General features: G+C 38.3%; 3 protein-coding genes across 4 annotated transcripts; all 3 read right to left on the reverse strand.

Moving 5' to 3' along the window:
• Positions 1 to 240: 240 nt before the first annotated feature.
• LOC148425443 (homeobox protein Hox-A11b-like) lies at positions 241 to 2,714 on the reverse strand. The gene is made up of 2 exons (XM_088410739.1): positions 2,017 to 2,714; positions 241 to 723 (listed from the first exon to the last, which is right to left on the reverse strand). The coding sequence occupies exons 1-2, from the start codon at positions 2,591 to 2,593 to the stop codon at positions 491 to 493; spliced, it is 810 nt and encodes a 269-aa protein (XP_088266865.1). The 5' UTR covers positions 2,594 to 2,714; the 3' UTR covers positions 241 to 490.
• Positions 2,715 to 9,392: 6,678 nt separating this feature from the next.
• On the reverse strand, positions 9,393 to 11,727 carry LOC148425444 (homeobox protein Hox-A13b-like). Of its 2 annotated transcripts, none has more exons than XM_088410646.1 (2): positions 11,030 to 11,727; positions 9,393 to 9,637 (listed from the first exon to the last, which is right to left on the reverse strand). In XM_088410646.1, the coding sequence occupies exons 1-2, from the start codon at positions 11,706 to 11,708 to the stop codon at positions 9,393 to 9,395; spliced, it is 924 nt and encodes a 307-aa protein (XP_088266772.1). In that variant the 5' UTR covers positions 11,709 to 11,727. The 2 variants fall into 2 exon arrangements, with proteins under 2 accessions (XP_088266772.1, XP_088266771.1); XM_088410645.1 differs by having other exon boundaries at positions 9,393 to 9,643.
• A 2,668-nt stretch (positions 11,728 to 14,395) lies between these two features.
• Positions 14,396 to 22,873, reverse strand: LOC148425445 (3-hydroxyisobutyrate dehydrogenase, mitochondrial-like). The gene is made up of 8 exons (XM_088411973.1): positions 22,780 to 22,873; positions 21,356 to 21,516; positions 21,147 to 21,256; positions 20,936 to 21,057; positions 18,317 to 18,450; positions 17,441 to 17,517; positions 17,194 to 17,350; positions 14,396 to 14,968 (listed from the first exon to the last, which is right to left on the reverse strand). Exons 1-8 carry the CDS (start codon positions 22,847 to 22,849, stop codon positions 14,810 to 14,812), a joined length of 990 nt encoding a protein of 329 aa, XP_088268099.1. The 5' UTR covers positions 22,850 to 22,873; the 3' UTR covers positions 14,396 to 14,809.
• Positions 22,874 to 22,984: the final 111 nt, after the last annotated feature.

The raw sequence follows: 22,984 nt of genomic DNA on the forward strand, positions 1-22,984 counted from the left end.
AAATGTAAGACAAAATAAAGGGTTTAGTTTCACTGCAGAGATTTTTTTTTTAATCTATTGGTTTACAATTTGGATCAATGCAGTGTTCAAGTAGATGTTAAATATGCCCGAAAATGTCAACGCCACACAGAAACACAAAAAACATCCATTGCACAATTTGCAATATATATTTGCACAATATAATATTAAAAGTATACGAATAAAACGATTCCAGTCTGTGCGTGCGTTTAAATGAGTATACAAAGTGTGTGTGTGTTTTGAGGGAGCATAAGAGCATTGCCAATAATCACAACAACAACAACAACAACAACAATAATAATAATAATAATAATAATAATAATAATAATAATAATAATAATAATAATAATAATAATAATAATAATAATAATAATAATAATAGCGAAAGGGACGTTTAATGGCAACTCATTTGGACTTTTGAATAGTTCCCAATAGAGTCTTGCAGGTGTTTGACGTGTCTCGCGTCCATGTTTTATAGCAGTGGGTTGCTGGTGTAGTACTGTAAACGGTCCCTGTTGAGTTTCTTCTCCTTCATCCTCCTGTTCTGAAACCATATTTTCACCTGTCGGTCAGTCAAGTTGAGCATCCGGGATAGTTGCAGCCGCTTCTCCTTGTTGATGTAAACGCTGAAGAAAAATTCCCTCTCCAGCTCTCTGATTTGATACTTGGAGTATGGACATCTCTTCTTGCGCGCCTTCTGGACACCTGATCGGAATCATTAAAAAAAAAAGGCATCTTAATTCCATATTTACTAGGGCCGGAATGGGGGGATTACGTACAATGAGCTCAGGGTTCAAGTGTCACCGTCCTCTCAAGGCCTAGCCATAAAATACTGATATGATGAATTAAAAATCATTTTTAAACAATCGTGGAAGTCAATAGGACTTTTAGACTTGAAGTATCAAGTGCAGTTTTTATAGTCCGCTTTGGGTTTCACTGGGCTGCGCGTAAAGTGTTGCATGTTGGTCAGGCCAGCTGCATATTAAATCCCTGAAACCCAGTAAATTTGTACACATATTGCTCATGAAATTATAAGCAGCTCTTAAAAGCAGAGGCTTGAAAGTTGGATTAAACGCTTCTCTGGGTTTTCGAATAGTTAATATAGGGAGCGGGGAGAGGTAGGTGGTCAAGTTTAAATGTTAATTCTTTGCTAAAGTAGCGAATCACTTTAGAAATGTTGAAGAAAAGTTGGAGCAACAAGGAGTAACTGCAAAACTCGCAGTTGTGCCTTTAAAATACTTGTTTAAAATGTTTATTTGTTTATAAAAAACAGACATAAATTTGTCTAAAATCATGACGGGCGCTATAGTGTTCACGTTGTTGTTGCCTATGTTGAGCTAAGAGTGTGTGTAGTTTATGACCAGTAAAAAAAAAAAAATAATAATAATAATCATTTACTGTACAGTTAAAGTTCATATTTAAAGAAAGAAAGAAAAGAAAAGAAAATGTACCGTTTCGAACATACAGATAAACGTACGTGGGAAAACGCTCATTTGCATAAATGTTTAGTGATAAAATAGAATGACGGCCAACGCGTCTCATTGTTTATATAAGTTGGCGTGTCTGAAAATACGAAAATATAAGTGGATTCGCGATTGAGGTTGAAGTGTCAGTTATAATATAAAACAGCAAAATGCGAGTAAGCGATTTTGAAATATCACACGAAACGTATGGCGAAGATGGGGATTATTGACAAAGTGAGTCAATGCTATTAATTAATGTTTCGACGCGCGGGCTCCATAGAAAGTGTAAAATTGTTACGTGAGCTTATTTATTCGAGCAACTTTTCAAGAGTATGACAATATATGATCCACAAAAGGAATCATGCATGATGACTTTAAACTCCTCACGGCCAATTTCAAGCCCAAGCACGTGATCTTGTCGTTTATAACATACTTTTTGTCAGGCCCTCCATTAACCTTAAGAACCATAAACCTTAAAAAGGAGCGTATAAAACGTCTTTTAAAAGAGCACGCGGAGAGTGACAGGCTCACTCACCGCCTCCCTTTCCGCTCCGGTCTTCGCCGAGGCCGGGCGACGACTTGGGGCTGCAGCTCTCCGCCGTGTCCGAGCCCGGAGCTTGGGGAGCCGGCGCGGGGCTGGCCTTGAGCGAGCCCTGCAGCCTGTCCTGGCCCGGCGTGCAGGTCCCGTGCTCCTGGGCGCAGTAGGCCGAATCGAAAAACTGGTCGAAAGCCTGCGGCAGGACGCCGTTCCTGGCCGCGCCGGCGTGGAAGCCCCCCGGCGCGCCGGCGGAGGAGACGCCGGAGGAGGAGGCGCCTTTCCCCGGCACGTCGCCTCCGCGGGGGGGCGGGCCGCTCCAGCCGTCGTCCGCGTAGCAGTGCGGCAGACTCCCCCTGCCGTGGTGCCATTTGGCCGCGCTGTCCACGGCGTAGTCTCTGAACGCCACGTCCCTCACGGACGGAACCTGAGAAAGAGCCGGCGACTGGTAAGAGTACGCCACCGGGCAGGAGGGCTGACCCTGGGCCAGATAGTGCGGCAGAGCCGTGAAGTCCGCTCCGGGCACGTAATAAGTGCAGCTGGGTAAATACATATTGGCAGCGGCATCCAAATCCATATTGTCGTCCTCCTTCAGCTCGGGGTCATCATGCTGACGGAGTGAGCTGCAGTGACTTTAGTGAGGCGTCCTGAGCTGACGTGCGTGCGTGAGATCCATGTCGATCCCGAGCCATGTGACCACTGGCACTACATGACACACGCCTCAATGGGCCCGCAGGAGCTTTTGCTTGCTCTTGTGAGTCAACTGCTCGCCCGCCGCTATAAAGTCAACCTTTGGCTGAGCGACCAGAGGGAAAATACACGGGGAGGAGGGGAATGTTGCGTCTTTATTTTGAAGGCACTTGCGTCTCTTTTAACGCTGCTTTTCCTTTCCTCCAATTCAAACTCCTGCAGTCATACCTTGAAGCAGGCTTATAGGCCGGACCGCCACGTGACACCCTCTCGTGAAATTAATGACGCTTTCAATAAAATAATAACAATAGTTATCAAATGTATTGTTCAACACTTTTCGAAGTTGAATCCACTTTTGAAGACATTTTGCAAATCACACAGATTTCAACACACTAAAGTCAAGTTTTAAATAAAACTTGACACTAAACACTAAAAAAAATGTATATATATATATATATATATATATATATATATATATATATATATATATATATATATATATATATATATATATATATATATATATATATATATATATATATATATATATATATATATATATATATATATATATATATATATATAATTCAGAGAGCTGCAGACTATGCTTGTTTTTATATGTGTTTTTTTTTTAACGTCAAAAATGTATGCTATAGGCGCCCGCAAAAAAGGTCTACTTTGACAGTCAAAACAAACGCGCATGCGCAGATTTTACCTTTAAATAAACGTTCATCTACGTGACACTGAGGTGAACACAAAAACGTGTTGATAGTCTGAATTTGAAAGTGACGTCAGAGTGAGTTGCCTTATGGTGACGTGAATGGGCCAGTACGTTGAAAATTGAAATTGCACGCATTGACCTATTATTTAGTTACAATTTTGGAGACCCAGTTGGTGAATGGCATTTATATCAAACAATCAGGCTCTTAAAAACTTTGCAGATTTTTTTAAAGTATGAAGTTAATTAATACTGGTGGGCAAAGTACTGCTTGGAAATTTGCAGTAAAACAAATGGGGCAGTATGCAAAATATATACTAACGAAAGGAATAATAAACGGTTTGCAAATGAGCTATTATTAGTTTGTTAACACGCCAATAACAGTTACAATGATGTGCCGTTTGCCAAATAATGAGTCCACCTCTGCTTAAGCCCCTTTGGAGGAGAGACTTGAAATGTGGCAGCACCTTTACCTGCCACACGTCGAGACCACGTCACATAATTTATGACTGAAAATTAATGATTTAGGAAACCATACTATTGGTTTATAAACAATTTATGGCGTCGCGCTTTTGTGGGAGTGGTTCCCGAAGTTCGGTTCACGGCAATACTCATTCTGTTTAAGATAAGCCGGTAGATTTACACAGGAATATCAAGTGAATAAAAAAGTTAAACTTTGCAATTTTTTCAAACAATGTGGTCTATAGGCCCTCTCAAAATGGTAAAACAGGTGCACCACTACACCACCCCCCTAAAAAAAACTCAAGTGGGTCTGTCCTGTAATGCGAGACAGCATGCCAAGAATAAATCAAGACAGAAATGTCAAAAAGGGCCACGATGACGATAGAAACGGAAATTAAGTCATTCTTTTGTGACAGTAAGCATTGCAAACAATGTTGTCCAATCGTGTTTAGACTCATAAAGTGATGCTGCCAAAGAATAGCGGCTTCGCAGTGCAAGTGTGCAACTATCCGTAAACTTCAAGAAAACCACAAAGTGGGTCATATATTATGCTATCAACATTAGAAACAAAAATATGTGATAATATACTGTATGTAATAAACATTAAAATAAAAACATAAAAATGTTAATAATAGTAAAATACCACCATCATCTAAAAAAAAAAACTCCTGTACATTCAACAATTTTAAGAATTTCAATATCTGCAATGACATAATGACATAATGTTGCAGTATGCATTTCAAGCTATAGTGCAGGTTGCCTCCAGAGCCTCTTATAACTGAACCATTGTTTGCACATATATGCCCATAATCCCTCTTGCATTATTACTTTATATTTTTAGCAACAGATTCATCCGTACATTTTCTAGAGCCGCTTATCCTCGTAAAGGTCACAGGCTTGCTGGTGCCTATCTCAGCTGATTTTGGGCACTGGACACCCTGAACTGGTTGCCAGACAATTGCAGGGCACACAGAGTTGAACAAATATTCATGCACCCATATATACATATACGTATATATATATAGACCACAAAAGAAAATTCGGTGGGCACTTCCAGCAAAGTTTGGTGATTAAAGGTATGTACTTTATTGATAACAACAAAAACATTATTAATGAGAAATTTCAATTCATATTTTTATTCAGTAACGAGTGTACATTGAAAATGTATTTTTTGATCAAGTGAATTTCTGGTATTTATGCACCCATATATCAACTTCTTTTAAGCATGCCGTGATTTTAACTTTAAGACGCAGCATTGCACTGTAACCCAAGGTTTTAGCCATGTCCAATGCACCTCACTTTCTCAAATATAAAATTTAATTCATTCAAATTCATTACAGTAATGATTATATTAAAAAAAGACTTATAGATTATGAATCCAAGTTCCAGTCAGTGGTAGCACACAAACTTCAGCCATCTGCTAGATATCATAGGATATATCAGAAAAAAACCCTACTACAACAACTGAACTTTATTTGGAGTTAATCAGAGGCATTTAAAATGATGACAAGTGTGTGTTGACTTCCATTTACCATGCATTTAAACACATAGTTCTTTCTGAACCCAGCCACACACACACAGTTAGAAGCGGGTGTGCAAACCTATGCAACAACAACTCTCTCGTGTATTTTACGTCCCCTCTTTAAAAATTAATTTTCACCAGCCATAGGGTACATTGTTGGTGCAGAAAGTTTTGAATTTATGAATTGTGGTCTCAAACGGGTGTGTAGACTTTTAAAATTCTCAACAAAGTATGTGTATTTTACCTCCCATTATATAACCAAAACCACAATGGCCTTTTAGTCAGAGAAGTCTATGCAGGAAAGATGGCGGAGGCTTCAGAGAAACCCCAAAGGATGCACACACCTCAAAGATCACACTTTCTTCAAGTATATAAATACACGTTGCATGTTCTTTTTCCCCTTCGTGCTTTGCCAAAGTCCTGATGCTGACCCGGCCTAAAGAACACTGCAAAACTAAATGGCATGTGGTGTTTTTCCACACTGACAGTCCAACCCCACCCGCGCTCTATGCAATTCTCTACCTCTGGCTTGAGCAAGAGATGAAATAAGTGAAGCCCGAAAGATGAGGTTACCATGGCAACGGGGGAAAAACAGCAGTATACATGTCTCGTTACGCTTCCAAACTCTTAAATTTAATGGTAATACTTACAGTTTAAAGTATTTCAATGTTGCTTTGATATATTTTCCCAAAAACACTCTCTAAAAACAGCTGGGCAAAAAAAATTGCCAAAATGTGCCAAAAAAGGACTGACCTAATTTTTTGGGTTATTTATCCAACCCAACTTTTTGGGTTATTATTCACTTGTATCAGAAAAGCACAGACCAAACGTTTGGGTCAATTTGATTCAACTTTCTGAGTTGTTTTACTCAACCCCAAAAAAATATTTTGACCCAACTTCCTGGGTTGTTTCACATAAAACAACCTCATTTATTGTTTGCCTAGTATGAACAGGCCTATTTCAAGTGGGTGATTTTATGCAAAACAACCCAAAAATTTGGGTCAAATTGACTCAAACATTTGGTCTGTACTTTTTTTCATTCAACTGAATAATGCAAAAAGTTGGGTTGAATAAACAACCCAATAAATAAGGTCAGTCCCTTTCTGGCACACTTTGGCTAATTGTTTCTTTTTTCAACACAACTGTTTTTAGCATGTATAAATGTGTTATTTTTAACCTAACTCTTTTTAGTAATGTAAACAGTTGGGTTATAAATAATCCAAATACAGTATGGGTAAAAGGACAGACGCACTTCGACCCAACTTTTTTTGATGCAAAATAACCCAATTTTTTTAGCGGACATGCACAAATTGACATAGTTTAGGGATTTTTTGTGCAAAACAACTCAGAAAGTTGGGTCAAATTGACCCAAACATTGTATTGTTTTTTTTTTTTTAATATGGTTATTTTTAATGCAAAGGTTTTTAGAGTGTATTTTATGATACAACTGTTGTGCTAATTTATTGTCTACAAGTGAATGTATTTCTATGACATATATATGTAACTGTAATTTATTTTCATGAGTGGCCACATGTGTCACATATATCACAGAGCGTCCTCTTGTGTTGACATTTTTTAAATGTTCTGTACTGCCTAATTTATGGCTCACACACAAACTTTTTTTTTTTACCTGCTTTAAAATGAAAACACGTTTTGGTCATTCTTCTCTGATTCTCATTCATCTGTGAACAGTTCAAGCTTCCAGAGTGGCAGGCTGCTGTCGTGTTTGGCCCAGCAAAAGAGGTTTTCAAATAAATATTTTGGGTTAACCAGACACTTATAAAGTGTGTTATTGCATTAATCCCAGAGAGGCGCTTTTCACTGGGATGGAAGTCATAATAAAAACATGTCTGCCGTGAAGTCAAAGCCACACTTCTCTCCCAGCCTGCTGTTAAGAGGATGACCAAAAGCAACAAGTAAACAATTGTACTTACTGTGCTGACTTGACTTATGTAATATACTCACTTTTGGCAATGGAAAAAAGTATGTGAGAAGTAAACAAGTTGATGATTAGATAATTGTCTTTTTTTTTAAGGTTCGTTATGTTGTTTTGTATGTCAAGAAAACAGAGGTCATGAACATCAATAAGATGTTCATTCATTTAGCTAAATTGACATTTTTATCCACTTTACACAATTGGGGTTATTCACGGGCAAGATGACATCAAACCTATTCTTTTCTACTGTTTAATCTTTTCAAGTGTATGATTAAACTTAGGTCTAGAAAATAAAAATCCTATACATTATTGTTAAATTGCCAATCGTGGTAACCTACTGGACACTTCACTTTTTGTACAACTGAGATATTCTACCGTTAGAGGGCGTAATGACACCAAGTTACAGCCACACAATGGTGGCTGCAGACAAACGGAATCTGAAAAATGAAACATTTGACAAGGTTTTAACGCCACAAAGATCTTGTTTGCACCATAAAGTGATTACATTATCCGAATCGGAACAAAAGCCAAACAAACATCTGTTTTAGGCATAAGCAAGCTTACGCTGTGAAAGCAGAAGTGAATTGCGTGATAACACACATTCAATTAGTATAATTAGATGAAAAGTCAAGACCCATTTTTTTCTAAACAGTTTTTGTTTTCATGCGACCCTACGAGTCTTAACACGGCATTCTATATTTGTGAACAATTAACGGAGCAATAAATCCCCCATTTAAATCGATATCTGGAGGCGGCCGTTTTGCCATTTGCTGTCAACTGGAAATGACATCACAGTTGCTCGGCTAAACCAATCACGACTCACAACTATTCCCTGAGTTTGGTCGAAACCGAATCGTGGGAGTGATTAATTACTTCAGCACCAAGCAACGGTATGGAAATTTTGGTATAAGACGATTTTGCAAAATGAATATCGCATAGAAAAATCTTAGACTCGACTTCTCTTATAAGGCATAAGGACATTCTATAAGAAAAAAAAAATCAAACAACTTACCTTGCTCTAATCTTTCTCATTCTGTGGCTATTAAGGAAACAAAATAAATGAATACTCATCGTGGTAAACTATTCGGATAAATTAGCATATAATGTCGGATTCATGAGTAAAATCTGGAAGTCTTGCCTGCATTCATAGTGTAACAGCAGATTTTGTACACTAGATGGCTCTAAAACCCCAATAGCAAGCCTAGATAAAAACTATCATGACAAGTGAGAAACTACTTCAACTTCAGTCAGCAATCATTTAAAACATCAACCAGGAACACACACGCGCCTTTAAAGATGCTCAGAAACATTTATTGACATTTTTATTTGGCTATGCCAAAAAATATTTACAAATTTAAATACGTCTTCCTTCTTTCTTGCTTGTTTTTCTTGTGAAATCACAATGACTGACAGAAAGGAGAAATGTACATGCAGTGACAACCACCCTATTAATCAGACAAGTTTTTTCTTACAAGTGATTAAAAATGTCAAACATCATTTAATGGAAGGAATTTGAAAAAAACAAAACAATGAAAGACATGTATGGGATGAAGTCACAAATGGATCACAAGAATACAATTCTTAGAAGCATATCAAACCACACAAGAACTGACTTGCTTCATATTAGTTCATTTGGACTTCAAATAGCTAAATAGCTTTTGTGATAGATTCATAAAGACATATTGGTGATTTATAAATTAAAAGAGTAAAAAATTGGCGAAACTCCACAAGCGCCTTTTTTCATATAGTTCGAATTTTGACTTCTTGTTTTTTTTTTTTTTTTTTAATAAAATTAATAAGGAAGTCTAATGAAGACGAATATGCGTGGGAAGCAATTTATCACACACGCTTGTTGCGAGTTCCGGATTTCTGTCAACGCTCCGCGTGGACTGCTTTCAATTAAAACTTGAGGAGGGAGGAAAAAAACGTGAAAGGAGGCACTCTGGTGACAAAAATGAAGGTAATAAATAATAAGTCATTTTATTTGTGATCAAGGCACGTCTGTGTCCATTTTTTAATCTCCCCAAAAGCAAATATAGACGATCGAGCTAACAGGAGCTCTTGAATTTATTAACGATTTTCTTCTCCTTTACGCGCCGGTTCTGAAACCAAATGGTAACTTGTCTCTCTGTCAAGTTGGTGTGTGCTGATATTCTCCTGCGCTTGTCCTTGGTGATGAACTTATTGGTGGCGTACTCCCTTTCCAGTTCTTTGAGCTGCACCTTGGTGTATGGGACGCGCTTCTTCCTGCCACGGCGAACTTGACTGTCCACGCCAGCGCCACATGTGTTGTCTACTCCTGAATGTTGGAGGGGACAAGATAAGAAATATGCCAGTTTAACGCACACGCAAAAAAAAAAAAAAAAAAAAAAAAAAAGGAAGAAAACTATCATGCTTTAAACGCAAATATTCTTTCTTGCATTACTCATAATGTTATAGTCGAGTTGTGGGGATTTATCGTTAAGAAAAAAATGATCATTTAAAATATGCATTGCTATTTTGTAATAAGAATAAAATATGCAACATCGAAAATGAAAATCACTACAAAAATACAGTGACTGTAACTGACGAGCTTTGATTTCTTAATGTACTTATATAGTCAAAAATAGTATTTTATTGTGTGGAAATATATATTTTTAACGAGAAAATGCAATGCATAAATGGTATTCCATTGTGTGTGTGGGGAGTGAGATATCTGACGAGAAAATGCTATGACTAACATGTGGTGAGTGTATTAACATTTTACGTGGTAGAAAAGCGTTGTTTTTTTCACTAAAATGCTTAATAAATAAATTCCATACACATTTTACTCTTACAGTCTAAAAAGAGTCAAATTTTATCGTAAAATTGCTCTTCAGAAAAGGGTCTTTAGAATAGATTCAATGCAAATTATATATATATATATATATATATATATATATATATATATATATATATATATATATATATATATATATATATATATATATATATATATATATATATATATATATATATATATATATATATATATATATATGTGTGTGTGTGTGTGTGTGTGTGTGTATGTGAGTGCTTTCATTCAAATGATTATTTTTACATATTATTTTGAATATTCGTTTTACAACTGGTGGATGGAATATTGCAGGAATGTTTCAAAAACATTCAAATTAAAAGAAAAAACTTTGTGGTTGTGACTTTGAATCATTTCAAATTCTAAGAAATATGTCTTGACATAAAAGTTATATACCATATTTAGTTTCGTTGTTAGTGAACCATAATACATTTTAAATACTGTAAAAGTAAAATACTAAAGTAAAGATGGCTCATTCTGTGGACGTTGACGGTAACAGTTAGCTGAAGCCAATTAATTATGCGAGTAAAGCTAACATTTTGTTATTTCTTTACACGTGTCGTCCGTCATTGTGCATTAGAAAATCGTATTGGACTTAGGCATGAATAAAATCATCTCTTAATGACACGGAACTAAACATAATTAAATAAATTAAGCTACTTGCACTTCTCCTTGAAAAGGAAATGTTACGTTCTGCTATTTTTATTTTCTATGTTTTTAATGACTACGCATTACAAATGGGGAAAATAACTGTAGAAACAAACCATGCATCTTTATGCAAGGAGGCAACACGAACGTATTTCTTTCCATAGCATTGAATAACAGATTTGAACTTTTAGCATATGAATTCACCTTGCAAGGATGACTTCCACAAAGGCGTGGGCTGGGGCTGCTCCTTGGCGCAGTACACTTGGCCTGCACTCCAGCCATTGGCGGTGATGGACCATGGCTGGTAGGGCTCCATGGGCAGGAGGGGCTCATGCCTCGGCTCGGTGGGCGCACTCAGCGCGGGCACCACCGGCATGTCCAAGTAGCTCGCCTGGTAGGGAGCCGGGGAGTAGCTCTGGTAGAAGGCGAACTCTTTGGCCCGGCTGGAGAACTCCTCGGCGGCCAGCGACGAATCCGCGTACTTGTCCCCGAAGGAGGAGGACTGAGCGCAGGCCTTGGCACAGCCGTGGGACACCGGCCTGCAAGGGTAATAGCCGCCCCCGCCGCCGCCGCCGCTACTGCCGCCGCCGAAGTATCCGTATGGCAGCGACGCGTTGGGCGAGCTCTGCGTGGCCGAACACGGGCTGCACTGCTTGGCCGGTTCACCGACGCCGGACGCGGGCAGGTCCCCGCTGGCGTAAGTGGCGCTGCTCGGAGCCAAGGAGGCGGGATGCGCCAGCAGATTCCGACACTGGTTGGGCGCAAAGTTCCCCCCGGGGAACTGCGCGTCCTGCATGTTCTTGGCGCGCTCCTCGGCGCTGCTGTCGTAGACGAACATGAGCGGTTCGGCCCAGTGCGAGTGCAACAGCAGTGACGCGGTCATAGCATGTCCCGACACGTGCACGCGTGCGGCTCTTTTTCCTCGAACCCCCCTCGATCGAATGCACCCCGACGGGGACTCCTTGGCAGGGGAACCATATACCCGCACGGAACCAGCGCGAGGTTATTGGCCCGGGCCAGACACGTGACATGCAAAGGAGACCATCAAGGTCTGCGCAAGAGATAATAAGGCACATCAGCTCATGCACGCAAACACATACTGTACACCCTGCATTGTTTTCTTCTTAAATTGTGATTAGAAATGCCATGCTAACAGACTAATTTCTGAACTACCGACGAATAGTTGCATATATGCTCCTTCTATGGCTTCAAAGCATTCTTTTAACGCTTAATGAGTCCAAGGTGCAGCTTTTATCCTTTAAAAGGTCCTCAAAGGAGAATTAACAAAAACAGGTTCGTCAAATTAATAATCGTCCTCTCCTGGTACAAATAAGCTATCTCAAGGACCACTAATTACAAAAACTAGAAAAGGCGATGTCTTTTGACTGCAGTAGTCCAAACGCGTGCATGCAGGACGCGGCTGGAGTCCAAGGTCAAGTTGAAAGACAAAAGAGTTGCAAACCCAACTGAATAGCAGAGCAAAGAGGAACTTTACAAAGAGACACTAAAGGGCTCATCAATCAGTATTTGCTTTATCTAAAAAAAAACAAAAGAAACATTAAACCCTTAATTAAATGGTCGAAGCGCCGCAGATACTGCAACTAACTCAAAACATTTAAAAATATATCCAGCATTTCACTATCTAGGTTATTTGCTGCATTTAGTGTTTAAGGAAATGATACATTAGGCCCCGCGAGGCCCTTTCATTTATTGTTTAATAGAATTTTCCCACCTTTTGGAGGCAGTAAATTTTTATGGACCAAGTTCATAGCATGTACATGCAGGCAAGCGTACGTTTAGGAGGGAATAACTTCGGATTCAATTTTCCTTAAAGAGTTACTTAAATGTGTGAACATTTATGAAAGAAAAACACGTTTTATTTTCAACAACACACACACGCAATGAAACGTTTCATGTTTTTTAAAATACAATAAAAAAAAAAAAGGATTCATGTATCCCCCTGTAGCCTTTATTAAAGCTAATATAAACAATTGAATAGCCAGGCAATGTAATTATAAGTGGTTTATATAGGGAAAAAATCTGCCTACATCTCAATTTTGACTTAAAAAGGTCAAACTGTGTGTGAGCTACACATTACCTTTATTTGTAACATATTTGCCGAAGCTGTGTTTTATGTTTAGTATTTGACGTGCATGGGGAAGTCAAAATGATCTAAAGTCGCAAATGGGCCTCATGATTGGATTCAGGATTCAGATTGTTTTGGAAGCTGTGGAATTAAAATTTTGAAAGTACAGTAAACAACGTTTTCTATGATGTAAAATTATTTTTTTAGTGTATTTTAAAACAATCTATATCCGATATACTTATGAACAGATTCACTCACTGGCGTTCAATATACTTTGTATTAAAAAAATGTGACAGAGCAAAAAAAGTGCCACCGACTATATTTCCAGTTTGTCTGGTTCTGCTTTGAAGGTGCTGAATGACAATATCAACCTAAACAATCCAAACTTCTTAGAATTTTGTTGTGTATTTTTTTTAACAAGATTATAGTACAGTACTTACATGCATTCTTTCAGGAACGAAATACAGTAACACACCCATTTTTCCACACTAAACACGAAGCTCCTTTCCCACTTAATGCGTTCCTGATCTGCTCCGAAAGTCAGCATCAAAATCTTGTAATCCTATTTTGTAGAATAAATAATACATGATCATAATTATCTTGTTGACTGAAAAACGAGGTCACTGTCGCATATAGGTAATGACCAATCGCTGTTCAGCTTCCGAATGACACATGACCAAACTCAGAAAAGGTGAGCCAATATTGGTCATTACCTGAGCAACTGATGTCATATTCAGTTGAGAACGGATTAAAAAAGATGGATTTTTCTTGTCTTTAATTACAGAACAAATGTTTAGAAAATATCTGACTTAACTTCCCCTTTATATGGCCAAAAATGAACCTTTGTGACATATGATTTAAAACTGTAACAAATGTGAGAGCATCTATGTAACAAATATCAGTATGCATGAAAAGGTTAAAAGAAATCATTTTGAGCCTAAACGGGTATGAGTTGGCGTGACTGCACGCAAGCAAGGCCCGAGAGCAAAGTACTGGTGTGTTTGCAGTACCTATCAAGCAGATGACAACACAACTCTCAGCCTACAGTGCCTAATGGACTTTTTATGGGGTTGTCTTGTGATCGCATGACCTGTGGCACCTTGGCCCCTCAGTGGCTCTCTTTGGAGGAGCAGATCAGAAACATGCCGCAAAAGCTCATGGCTCACATCCAAAAACAGTGCACATTTTAATGAATTTGAGTTAGTCACTATAAGGTCTTTGGGGTTTTATTTGCTGGGTCCACTTGTGAAGCTCCTTAGTGTGTTTTGGCTTTTATACATCTCACTACTGTGTGAGAAAAAAACAAAAGCTACTGAATCCATGAGTGGTAAAAAAGTCAGATATTTCAAATTCAAAATTTTTATCACTAAAACAGCTAAAATATGCATTAACGTCACTGTAAATCTCAGTAGTTTAAATCAGATTGAAGATGACAAACAGCATATGGTGTTGTGTTTAGTGATTCCAGTTACAGGAAACTCGAGTTCAAGACATGTCATTTTCTTTATTTTTTTTTTTGCAACATTTAGGGCACTCTTATGCTAGTCCGATCACCAATGAATAGAAAGAAAAGGGTAACATAAAAATGATTGCAAACAAGAAATACACCGTCTTATTCTTGTAACTAAAATCCCCAGCTGACAGTATAAACGCTTTTTTTGGGGCAGCCTTAAAACGTTTAAAACTTCTGCACAGTATCACCTTCAACAAGGAAAGGAGTGTTGCATTGTTGAGAAAAACATTGTTTTGGGAGCTGACGTGGCTCTGTCTTTGACAACTTTGGAAGAGTCCTCATCGGGCCCCAAAAGGCACCCCCTGACTACGGTATGGCAGCAGCCCTGTGCGCTAACAGGCCCGCTCAGGTAAGGCTCCATGGGACAGAGAGGAGATGGCACATATTACTGTCCCTCCTCCTCGCGCAAGAACTGGAACACAGATGAGAAATCTTTACTGGCGTAACCACGGGCGCACATCATCCGGTAGATCTGATGAGCTAAGGAGCCCAGTGGAACGGGGGTTTTTGTGCTGGTGGCTGTGTTCTGGGCCAGGCCAAGATCCTGAAAAACACAAGTAAATTTTCATTTCTGCTACCGTAATCATTTAGTATAATTTCTACAAAAAGCAATACAGTTAAATTCACAGAATATGGAAATCAATAAAGTTTCAGTATCAAGAATTAAGAAGCTGGAGAAATACATGATCAATTGTACTACTTTGCAATGTGGCGCTTACCAAACATAACTTAAATTAACACCACTTATTTCCATAAAAAGATCTTCATAACCCCAAACTTTCATACATAAATCCCAACAAAAACCCGAGCAACGTTCATTCATTCATTCATTCTTTTTTTTTGAGAACTACTTTAAGTATCATTATTTCAGAATCCATTTGGTACTGTCACGTGAATTTCAAATTCCAATGTTAGCCTAGCAAAAAGGATGTTTTGGTTACACCACAAGTATGACAAAATCAATTAGTTATAGTTATCATTTTGTCATTGCCTTAATCGAATTTCCAATTGCTAAATTTATGCATTGGGCTTCTTGTGCTTGAGTTGTAGGGGGTTGGAAAACAAAAGTCAATTACACCCTGAGGTAGAACTCTAATTGGTTGTTATTGTGTTTGGCATAACCTGTTAGGCTCCTGTTGTGGGTGGCAGGGCAGAAGGAAGATGTGAAAATGGAAGCACATGTAAGAGTTGCTGGTAAATATAACTTTATAAAATGCCCCGATAGCACCTTTAATAAAGGTAGAGTGATATGCATTATTTGCAAGAAAGCGCTTGCTTACCACAGAAGCAGGTCGTTTAGCCTACCACATAAATGCAAAGAACCCAGTTGGAACTGCAGCCGCAGCTAAAGACAGCAACAAAGAGGCTAATATAGCGAGCCATATTTGCCAAACTAAACTTGAAAACGTGCCAAATTTGAGCGAGTCTGCAAGGGACAGGATAGACGATGTAATATTTGATTGTTTTTTTTCTAATTATTTGGCAAATGACAAAAGAAAACAGCCAACACTTGGGACTAATCTCACAACAAAAGGCAAATGGTTACAGCTGCATCTGCTAAAGAAAATGGGGTATAATCTACGTGAAGCTAGGGTTATTGCAAACTGGCGATAAATGTCTGCGTTATTCCTTTTTTCCACCATTAAAATAGCCTCTGAAAACACCAGACAGAGTGTAGATTTGAAAAAATTCTCTGGATCCACATTTGCATATAGCAGTCATAAAAAGTCATCGATCTATATGCGTCACTCACACACATAGCTCAAGCAAGCGCCTATCACCTTTGTACTGTTCTTTGTACCTTTGTACAGTACACCTGTGTACTGTTCACCTGCTCTGCATCTGATGCAAACTCACACTGCTCTAGGTTGGACAAAATTGCAGTAGCGGGGAAGAATAGAATGCACTTCATTTATGCACTGCCAGCTTCTTTTTTTTTCTCTTTTATTTTTATGCTTTCACATGTGTTATAAGCTTCACTTGTTTATTGCAAACCATGATGGTAGTTGTTATTGTATATTGCATTTTCAAAAACAAAGTTGTAAAAAAAAAAAAACTTTACTCCTGCCTAGTGGCTTGACATGCTTGTAAATGAATTTGAAAATGCACTTATGTGTTCATTTCTTGAGGCAATGTGTTTAAACAAATGGAGCAGTATGGATTTTTTTGTTGTTGTTGTTGTTGTGTATCAATCTTTTGATGTGCTGCAATACCAAAATGTACTGTATCTTAATGGAATTTCTCAAATTTATTTAGGCGAGATTAAAATGAGAATAATTACATCAATTATTTACAGGTCATATGTAAAAAATCTTTTTTTTTTTTATTGTTTTGACAGCACAATTTACGTCCTCGTTGGTTCATGTGGAATTATGTCATTTTAAACTAAAAGGGAATTTGACCTCCAAATTCTCTTTACAATAATATGTTGTCAGCAGTCCCACTAATAAAAAGATAGCATCCTCATAAATGCAGTGTTTGTGGATTATGAATTAAGTGAAAAAAACCCCCCACCAGTTTTATCTCAGCGGGATGATCATTTGACACTTGATATTGAAGATGACATCACAGTTATTAAGGGATCGAGTAAGGACCAATCATGGCTCAGCTTTTGAACATCACATGACCAAACTCAGAAATCAATTAACAACGAATATTAAAATTCTTTGGTTAAACATATCGTAATATAAGCACCAGTGCCAACTTTTGTTTGAAGCACAAGAATATACTCCAAGGTCAGGGTGACACTGAAGAAGCAAGTGAAGCTACCTTTGCCATAAGCTGGGTGCCAAAGCCTCCCTGGAAGTTATTTGCAGAAGGGACTCCCTCCATCACTCCGGGTACAGGATTATAGGTGTCACTGGACCAGCAACGGCCTGAACTCATGTTTAGGATCTTGGCCAAAAGTTTTGGATCCAGCCCAAGTCTGCAATGAAGGAACATTCATTCACCAGGGTGGGCATACATATAATTTTTGGAACAGATTGCCGTCATTGCAACTGTCGCGTGCGGTTACCTGATTCCCAAATTCATGGTTTCGGCTGTTCCGATCATTCCAATAGCAAGGAGCATGTTGTTACAGATTTTAGCAGCCTGTACACAGTGAATGAGAAAATCCTGTTTGATGAATTCAACTTAAAGGGACACTGTGTAAGATTTAGAAAGTTTTTTATTACGAACAGCAGGAGGTGCTGCATTTACCATTGTCCGTAGCTATAATAAACATGGCAGCCTCCGAAGAAGTGCCAGGGCCCATAAAATATAATTTAATGATAACGAGACCTGCGATTATGTTTAAAACATAGCAGCCTCTGGAGAAGTGCCACGCCCCATGTAATATAATTTAATGATAACTAGACCTGCGATTATGTTTAAAACATACTGTTGGTCGTTAAGAACACATTTATTTGCAAGTTTTTCAAATTTATAATCATTTATTCTTTTTTATGAAAAACGGTCTGAATGTTAGTGTCCCTATAAAGCTCAAAACATCACTTATATGTTAAGCAAATGTACACAGAAAAAATATAACTAGTTTTTTTTTTTTTTTTTAGGTAAAACAGTTTTAAGGAAAAATTTAAACATATAAACGATTGACATTTTGCAACAATGTTCGTTCGAAGTTGTTTGCGTCATTAATTTGTGGTTTGAAATTGTATCTTTGAGTTGGGGACAATACAAAGGCCAATTTGTCATGTAAATTCTTATTTCTATACTGAAAATGTGAGTAAGCCAATTTTCATATCAGCAAAAACATTCATGGCTGAAGTGCCAAACCTAGAATTGTATCAATTTGCTGCATTGAAATTTTGAGTTCACACAACTTTTTTAAATTTTTTTTTACAAGTGTAGTTTTGACAAAGAAATGACAGAAAATGTTGACGTGTCCTACCTGTCCAGTCCCAACCTGACCACAGTACACCACATTGGCTCCCATGCAGCTGAGTAGCTCTTTGGCGGCAGTAAATTCTTCCTCCGCTCCCCCCACCATAAAAGTCAGTTTTCCTGAATTGGCGGCACCCACACCTAAACAATGGAAATTATGCGACTGTCACGGTTTGTTGCTACTTTCAAATAGTTCAGAGGTTGATGGATGAATGAATGATGGCAGAAGCAAATCAGAGCAATGTGCCCATAAAATGGCCATGTGTTCATACTTCTCACTCACTGACAGATTTTGTATCAAAAGAGTAGTTAAACCGGAGTACAAATATTGAAGATCTGCTACAGTATGAAGATTGATTACTTTGTGTCAGAAATATTGAGCAAATCATTTATTCTAAAAGATGATTTCTAAATAGCTAAAAGATATTTAAAGAAAATAGTCTAAGAAAGCTTTTAACGAGTATGGTATTTTTCATTTCAATGTAGCTTACAAGGGAAGAATTTGGTCCGCTCACAAAAAACAGCTGCCAATCTAGTCAAAGCAAATTAGAACCCTGAACTAGTAAATGTAGTACGCTAGTTAAAACGTTGCTGGTTCACATGGGGTTAAAAAGCAGGCCATAAGAGTACCAGGAAATCAGTCATCGAGTTTACAGGATGCCAATGGAAAGAAACCAAGATTTCATTTCATTTCATTGGTCTTATGAGCAATTTAGCACTGTATAATGTGGTTGTAAGTGATGCTATTGTGCAGTCACTTTGCAAAACAGATTGCCAGTGTAAAGCCAGAGAGTTGGTTTGATAAAAAGAACCTTCAAAAACATTTTACAACTTGAAAGCAGAAAGTCCCCCTTTCCACTGTGAGACTGTGTTGGTGACTAATTCAGTGTGCTACTCTAGCATTCAATCTGCTCCAAAAAGAAATCAGATGGCAGTTTTTTTTTTCATCTGGCACTGACTGTTTCACATAAAAAATCAGGAAGAAGACACATGCTGACTCAATTAGGTTCCTAACTCCATGTGTGCTTTAAACAGATATGATTTGACAATACAGGATTGAACAGTAATAACCACACCACTGTACCTCTTTTGAGTGGAGTGCACACAGAGGATTGCCTCTTATGATTTTATCATAGTGATTGACATCATACATATAAACAATTTCAGCCTCCCTTTGCCTGAATACAATTTAACACTTTACTGGGCACAGTGGCCGCTTTCAGCCGATAGTCTAAACGAGCAAAACGTCCGAAACTGTACGTAACAGACGTTAATACCCCAACTATTTCTACAATTCTAAAATACCCCAACCCCTGAATTTCTCTAAAATTCTGAAAATTCTAGTCTGTTTAGGACCTAAAAATAGAAAAACGTGTGCCTGATAAAGGCCAATTTTGCCTGTTTTGACTATCGGCCAAAGGCGGGCGCTGTGCCCACAGGAAAGGTGTTAAGCCATGTGAAGTCTTTCAGTTCTTTCTTTCAAATCAAGAGAAGTGAGTTTTACCTAAAATCTGTAGCGTTCAAACAAATTGCGTGGGACCAAATCTAACCTTTACCTCTCTATGACCATCAGTAAACAAATGACAATGAAAACAAAATGGAAATAGTCTTGAACCAGTGTCAAAAAGATTGTCTCTGGTTAAAATCTTAAACCAAAAAGCATTAAGTTCCTCTTAAAGATTTAACAGGCTGGAGCAGCTACTAAGTCCGAATGGTCTTCTCCAAGGGGTGTATGAAATGTCTACTGGACTGGTGTTGCATGAATGAAGCACGAGCACCACGGTGTCTCAGAGAGACCATACCGTGCAAAATATATAGTATATAAAAAATCTTTGATATGATATAACACATTTATGTACATCATATTGAAATTTATAGTGGGGTTTTAAAATAACAACTGTCTAAATATGACACACGGGGGCTTTAAAGCACCATGCATATGAAGCGTTGATGCATGCCTCAAACGAGTTCTTCTACACTGGGATAAAAGTGCTTCGGCATCGTTGGAGCAAGTGTGAAGACCTTGATGGGGACTGATGTTGAAAAAAAAAAAATCAAAAAGCTTTTATCCCATTTAGTTTTTCTGATGCTTAAAACATTTCATTCATCCCCCGCAAAACAGTGGTACTAAAATTGGGGCACTTTCGGAGGTATATAGGATACTAACAGGGTTTCTTCAGGTACCAGCAAATCTATTTTAATACATCTTAATGCCTTGACAGGGAAATTACATTTTTCTTTTCAAATTAAGAGCAAATTAATTGGAACGTGAAGCCATGTACTACTAAATTGCATCATAAAGATTGCTTTGCGGTTAAACACAAAGAAATTTAGAAAATGACAGATTAGAGAATTAAATTTACTCTCGAACAACAAGCATAGAAAACAATCCGGGACATACCTGCTTCATGTTAGCCAAATTGCCAGTTTGCAGTTTGAGACCACCCACATTTTTCAGTTCAACAGCAGCACATCAACCACATCCTCAAAAATGTTCATAAGGGAGAAGAAACACCCTCTTGCACAGTTGGAACACTCAATTATGATCACCGACAACGAAGCGCGTGTACACATGGAATCGTGCATTCCGCCAATATTGCATTTAAATCTGGCATATAAAATTTACCTCCTGACACAGGTGCATCCATAAAAACCGCTCCCATCTTCTCAGCAGCCGCTGCCATCTCTTTCGAAACAGCAGGGTCAATTGTACTGGAGTCAATGAGCAAGGAGCCCTTCTTAACTTTCCTGTTGTTAACAAAGCAGGATTGTAAAATGATAATCTGGAAACACGATGCAAGTTATGAGGGAAGATGAGTAGAAAAGGAAAGCCATACTTGAGAATCCCATTGGTTCCAGTATATGCGTCAATAACATTAGGATTAGAGGGAAGCATGGTGATAATGCGGTCAGCCTTGTCTGCTACTTCGGCAGGATTATCAACAATCTGAGGAAACAAAAAAAATTGTGATGGTTGATGAGAACAAACAGGTGGAAGTGTTTTAAAATGAATAAAGAAGAACCTTATACAGTTTTACTATCGCACCTGGGCACCTAACTCTTGAACTTCCTTGCAGGACTCCGGAAAGACATCTGTGGCAATGACTGGGTAGCCGTTCTTCAGCAAATTCTTGGCCATTGGGTTTCCCATATTTCCAAGACCAATAAAGCCCACCTGTGTCTTGGAGGCCATAGACCGCGTGGAGGCTAGAACAGAATGGTGACAGTAAAAGCTTATTTTCAAAGATGATAAGAAAGATGACTGCTAGCATAATGCCGACACATGAAGCAAAACTCGCGTACATTTTTGCAGTGTTGTGACCCTTTGAGCGACAGGCATTCAAACATAAAAGCTGTGGCAACACATGAAGACAGACAACACGGCTTCATGATGCATGACATCATACGCATCTAGATGAAATGCATCAACTTAGCTAATTCTTTGTTTTGTTTGACTGTGTGTTTTTACACAGTAATGTGCTTTTTTTCTGATTCTGCATATTTGTCAATCATGCCACACTATGCCTTAACACATAGCCAACAAGATTTAAAAAAGTTAAAGGGTTAGTTTACGTAGCCATCTTCAGCAGCAAAAAGGATGGATTTTTTGTTTTAGAGGTTTTTTTTTGATAACTCCATTGTTTTTCATGTACAATTACAGTAACAAATTAAAAACACATTTGATGTTAACCAAAAATGTCATCGCATGTATGCAAGTCTCAGGTAATGACCAATCTGGGTTTACCTGCTTTCTGGGTTGTTCATTGGCTGTTAACAACTCAGCAAGCTGAGCCGTGATTGGCTATAGCATGAGCCCTGCACCGTGATGCTATTTTTGGTAAACGGTGAGGCAAATGGTGTTTTTCTAAGCAAAACTTTTACACATAAAATGGCGAAGTTAACTAATTATAGAAAAAACAATTGGTTTTGACATCGCTGAAAATTCTTGAATAAAGTTTTTAAAGTGTCTAATCTTGAAATAACTTGAATGTGTAGATTACATCTATCCATTAACCAATAATTTTGGTACATCAGCATTGAAGAAAAGTGAGTGAACAGGAAAAAAATGGCTCATATGTGTGTGTGTGTGTGTGTGTGGGGGGGGGGGTCAGTGGGATCGGTCTGCTGAGAAAGTTGACGTTATTACGTAATAATCCTTAAATAAAGTCAAACAGTCAAATAATGGCACATGTTATCCCGTTTCACCACAAGAAGTTCATAAAAACAAAACGGTGTATATATTTTCGTCAATACGTTACAGAAAGTACATAGCTTGCAAATGAGGTAAAAACGAGAGAAAAAAAATGTAAATGACAGCACAATCACCCTGAATTAGCTTAACAGTGTATCGAAAATGTAGTCAAACCTCATTTTAAAACTTTTTGGCAAAATTATGAGGATGTCTGGAAGAAAATACTCTTGAGGTGCCAACGACTAAGAGTAACGCATGCACTCTCACCGAGTCCTTACCAATCGCAAAGTGAACATTCTTGCACCGCCTTCCTACAAGGTACCGACTCCCTCTCAGCACGGCCGCCATGCTTGTCTCTTCTTAACCAAACTTGCTGACGCAATCTTGCACGCTTCAACGACGGAATTTCTAGCCAATCAAATATCGCGTTTACCCAGCACTGCCCCAGATTGCAGCCAATGAGCTGCGGGGGTGGGTTGACTG

This window comes from Hippichthys cyanospilos, chromosome 3 (genome assembly GCF_059441005.1).
Source record: "Hippichthys cyanospilos isolate Australia breed blue-spotted pipefish chromosome 3, RoL_Hcya_1.0, whole genome shotgun sequence".
In the NCBI taxonomy this organism is placed as follows: Eukaryota; Metazoa; Chordata; class Actinopteri; order Syngnathiformes; family Syngnathidae; genus Hippichthys; species Hippichthys cyanospilos.

Bases quoted from the DNA above. Each gene is read 5' to 3' on its own strand.
- LOC148425443 (XM_088410739.1), bottom strand. From the start codon at position 2,593: ATGGATTTGGATGCCGCTGCCAATATGTATTTACCCAGCTGCACTTAT. The intron at 724-2,016 runs GTGAGTGAGCCT...GATTCCGATCAG, and splicing joins CCGGAGCGGAAAGGGAGGCG to GTGTCCAGAAGGCGCGCAAG.
- LOC148425444 (XM_088410645.1), bottom strand. From the start codon at position 11,708: ATGACCGCGTCACTGCTGTTGCACTCGCACTGGGCCGAACCGCTCATG. The intron at 9,644-11,029 runs GTGAATTCATAT...TCCAACATTCAG, and splicing joins GTGGAAGTCATCCTTGCAAG to GAGTAGACAACACATGTGGC.
- LOC148425445 (XM_088411973.1), bottom strand. From the start codon at position 22,849: ATGGCGGCCGTGCTGAGAGGGAGTCGGTACCTTGTAGGAAGGCGGTGC. The intron at 21,517-22,779 runs GTAAGGACTCGG...ATTCTGTTCTAG, and splicing joins GAATGTTCACTTTGCGATTG to CCTCCACGCGGTCTATGGCC. The intron at 17,518-18,316 runs GTAGGACACGTC...CACTGTGTACAG, and splicing joins GTCAGGTTGGGACTGGACAG to GCTGCTAAAATCTGTAACAA.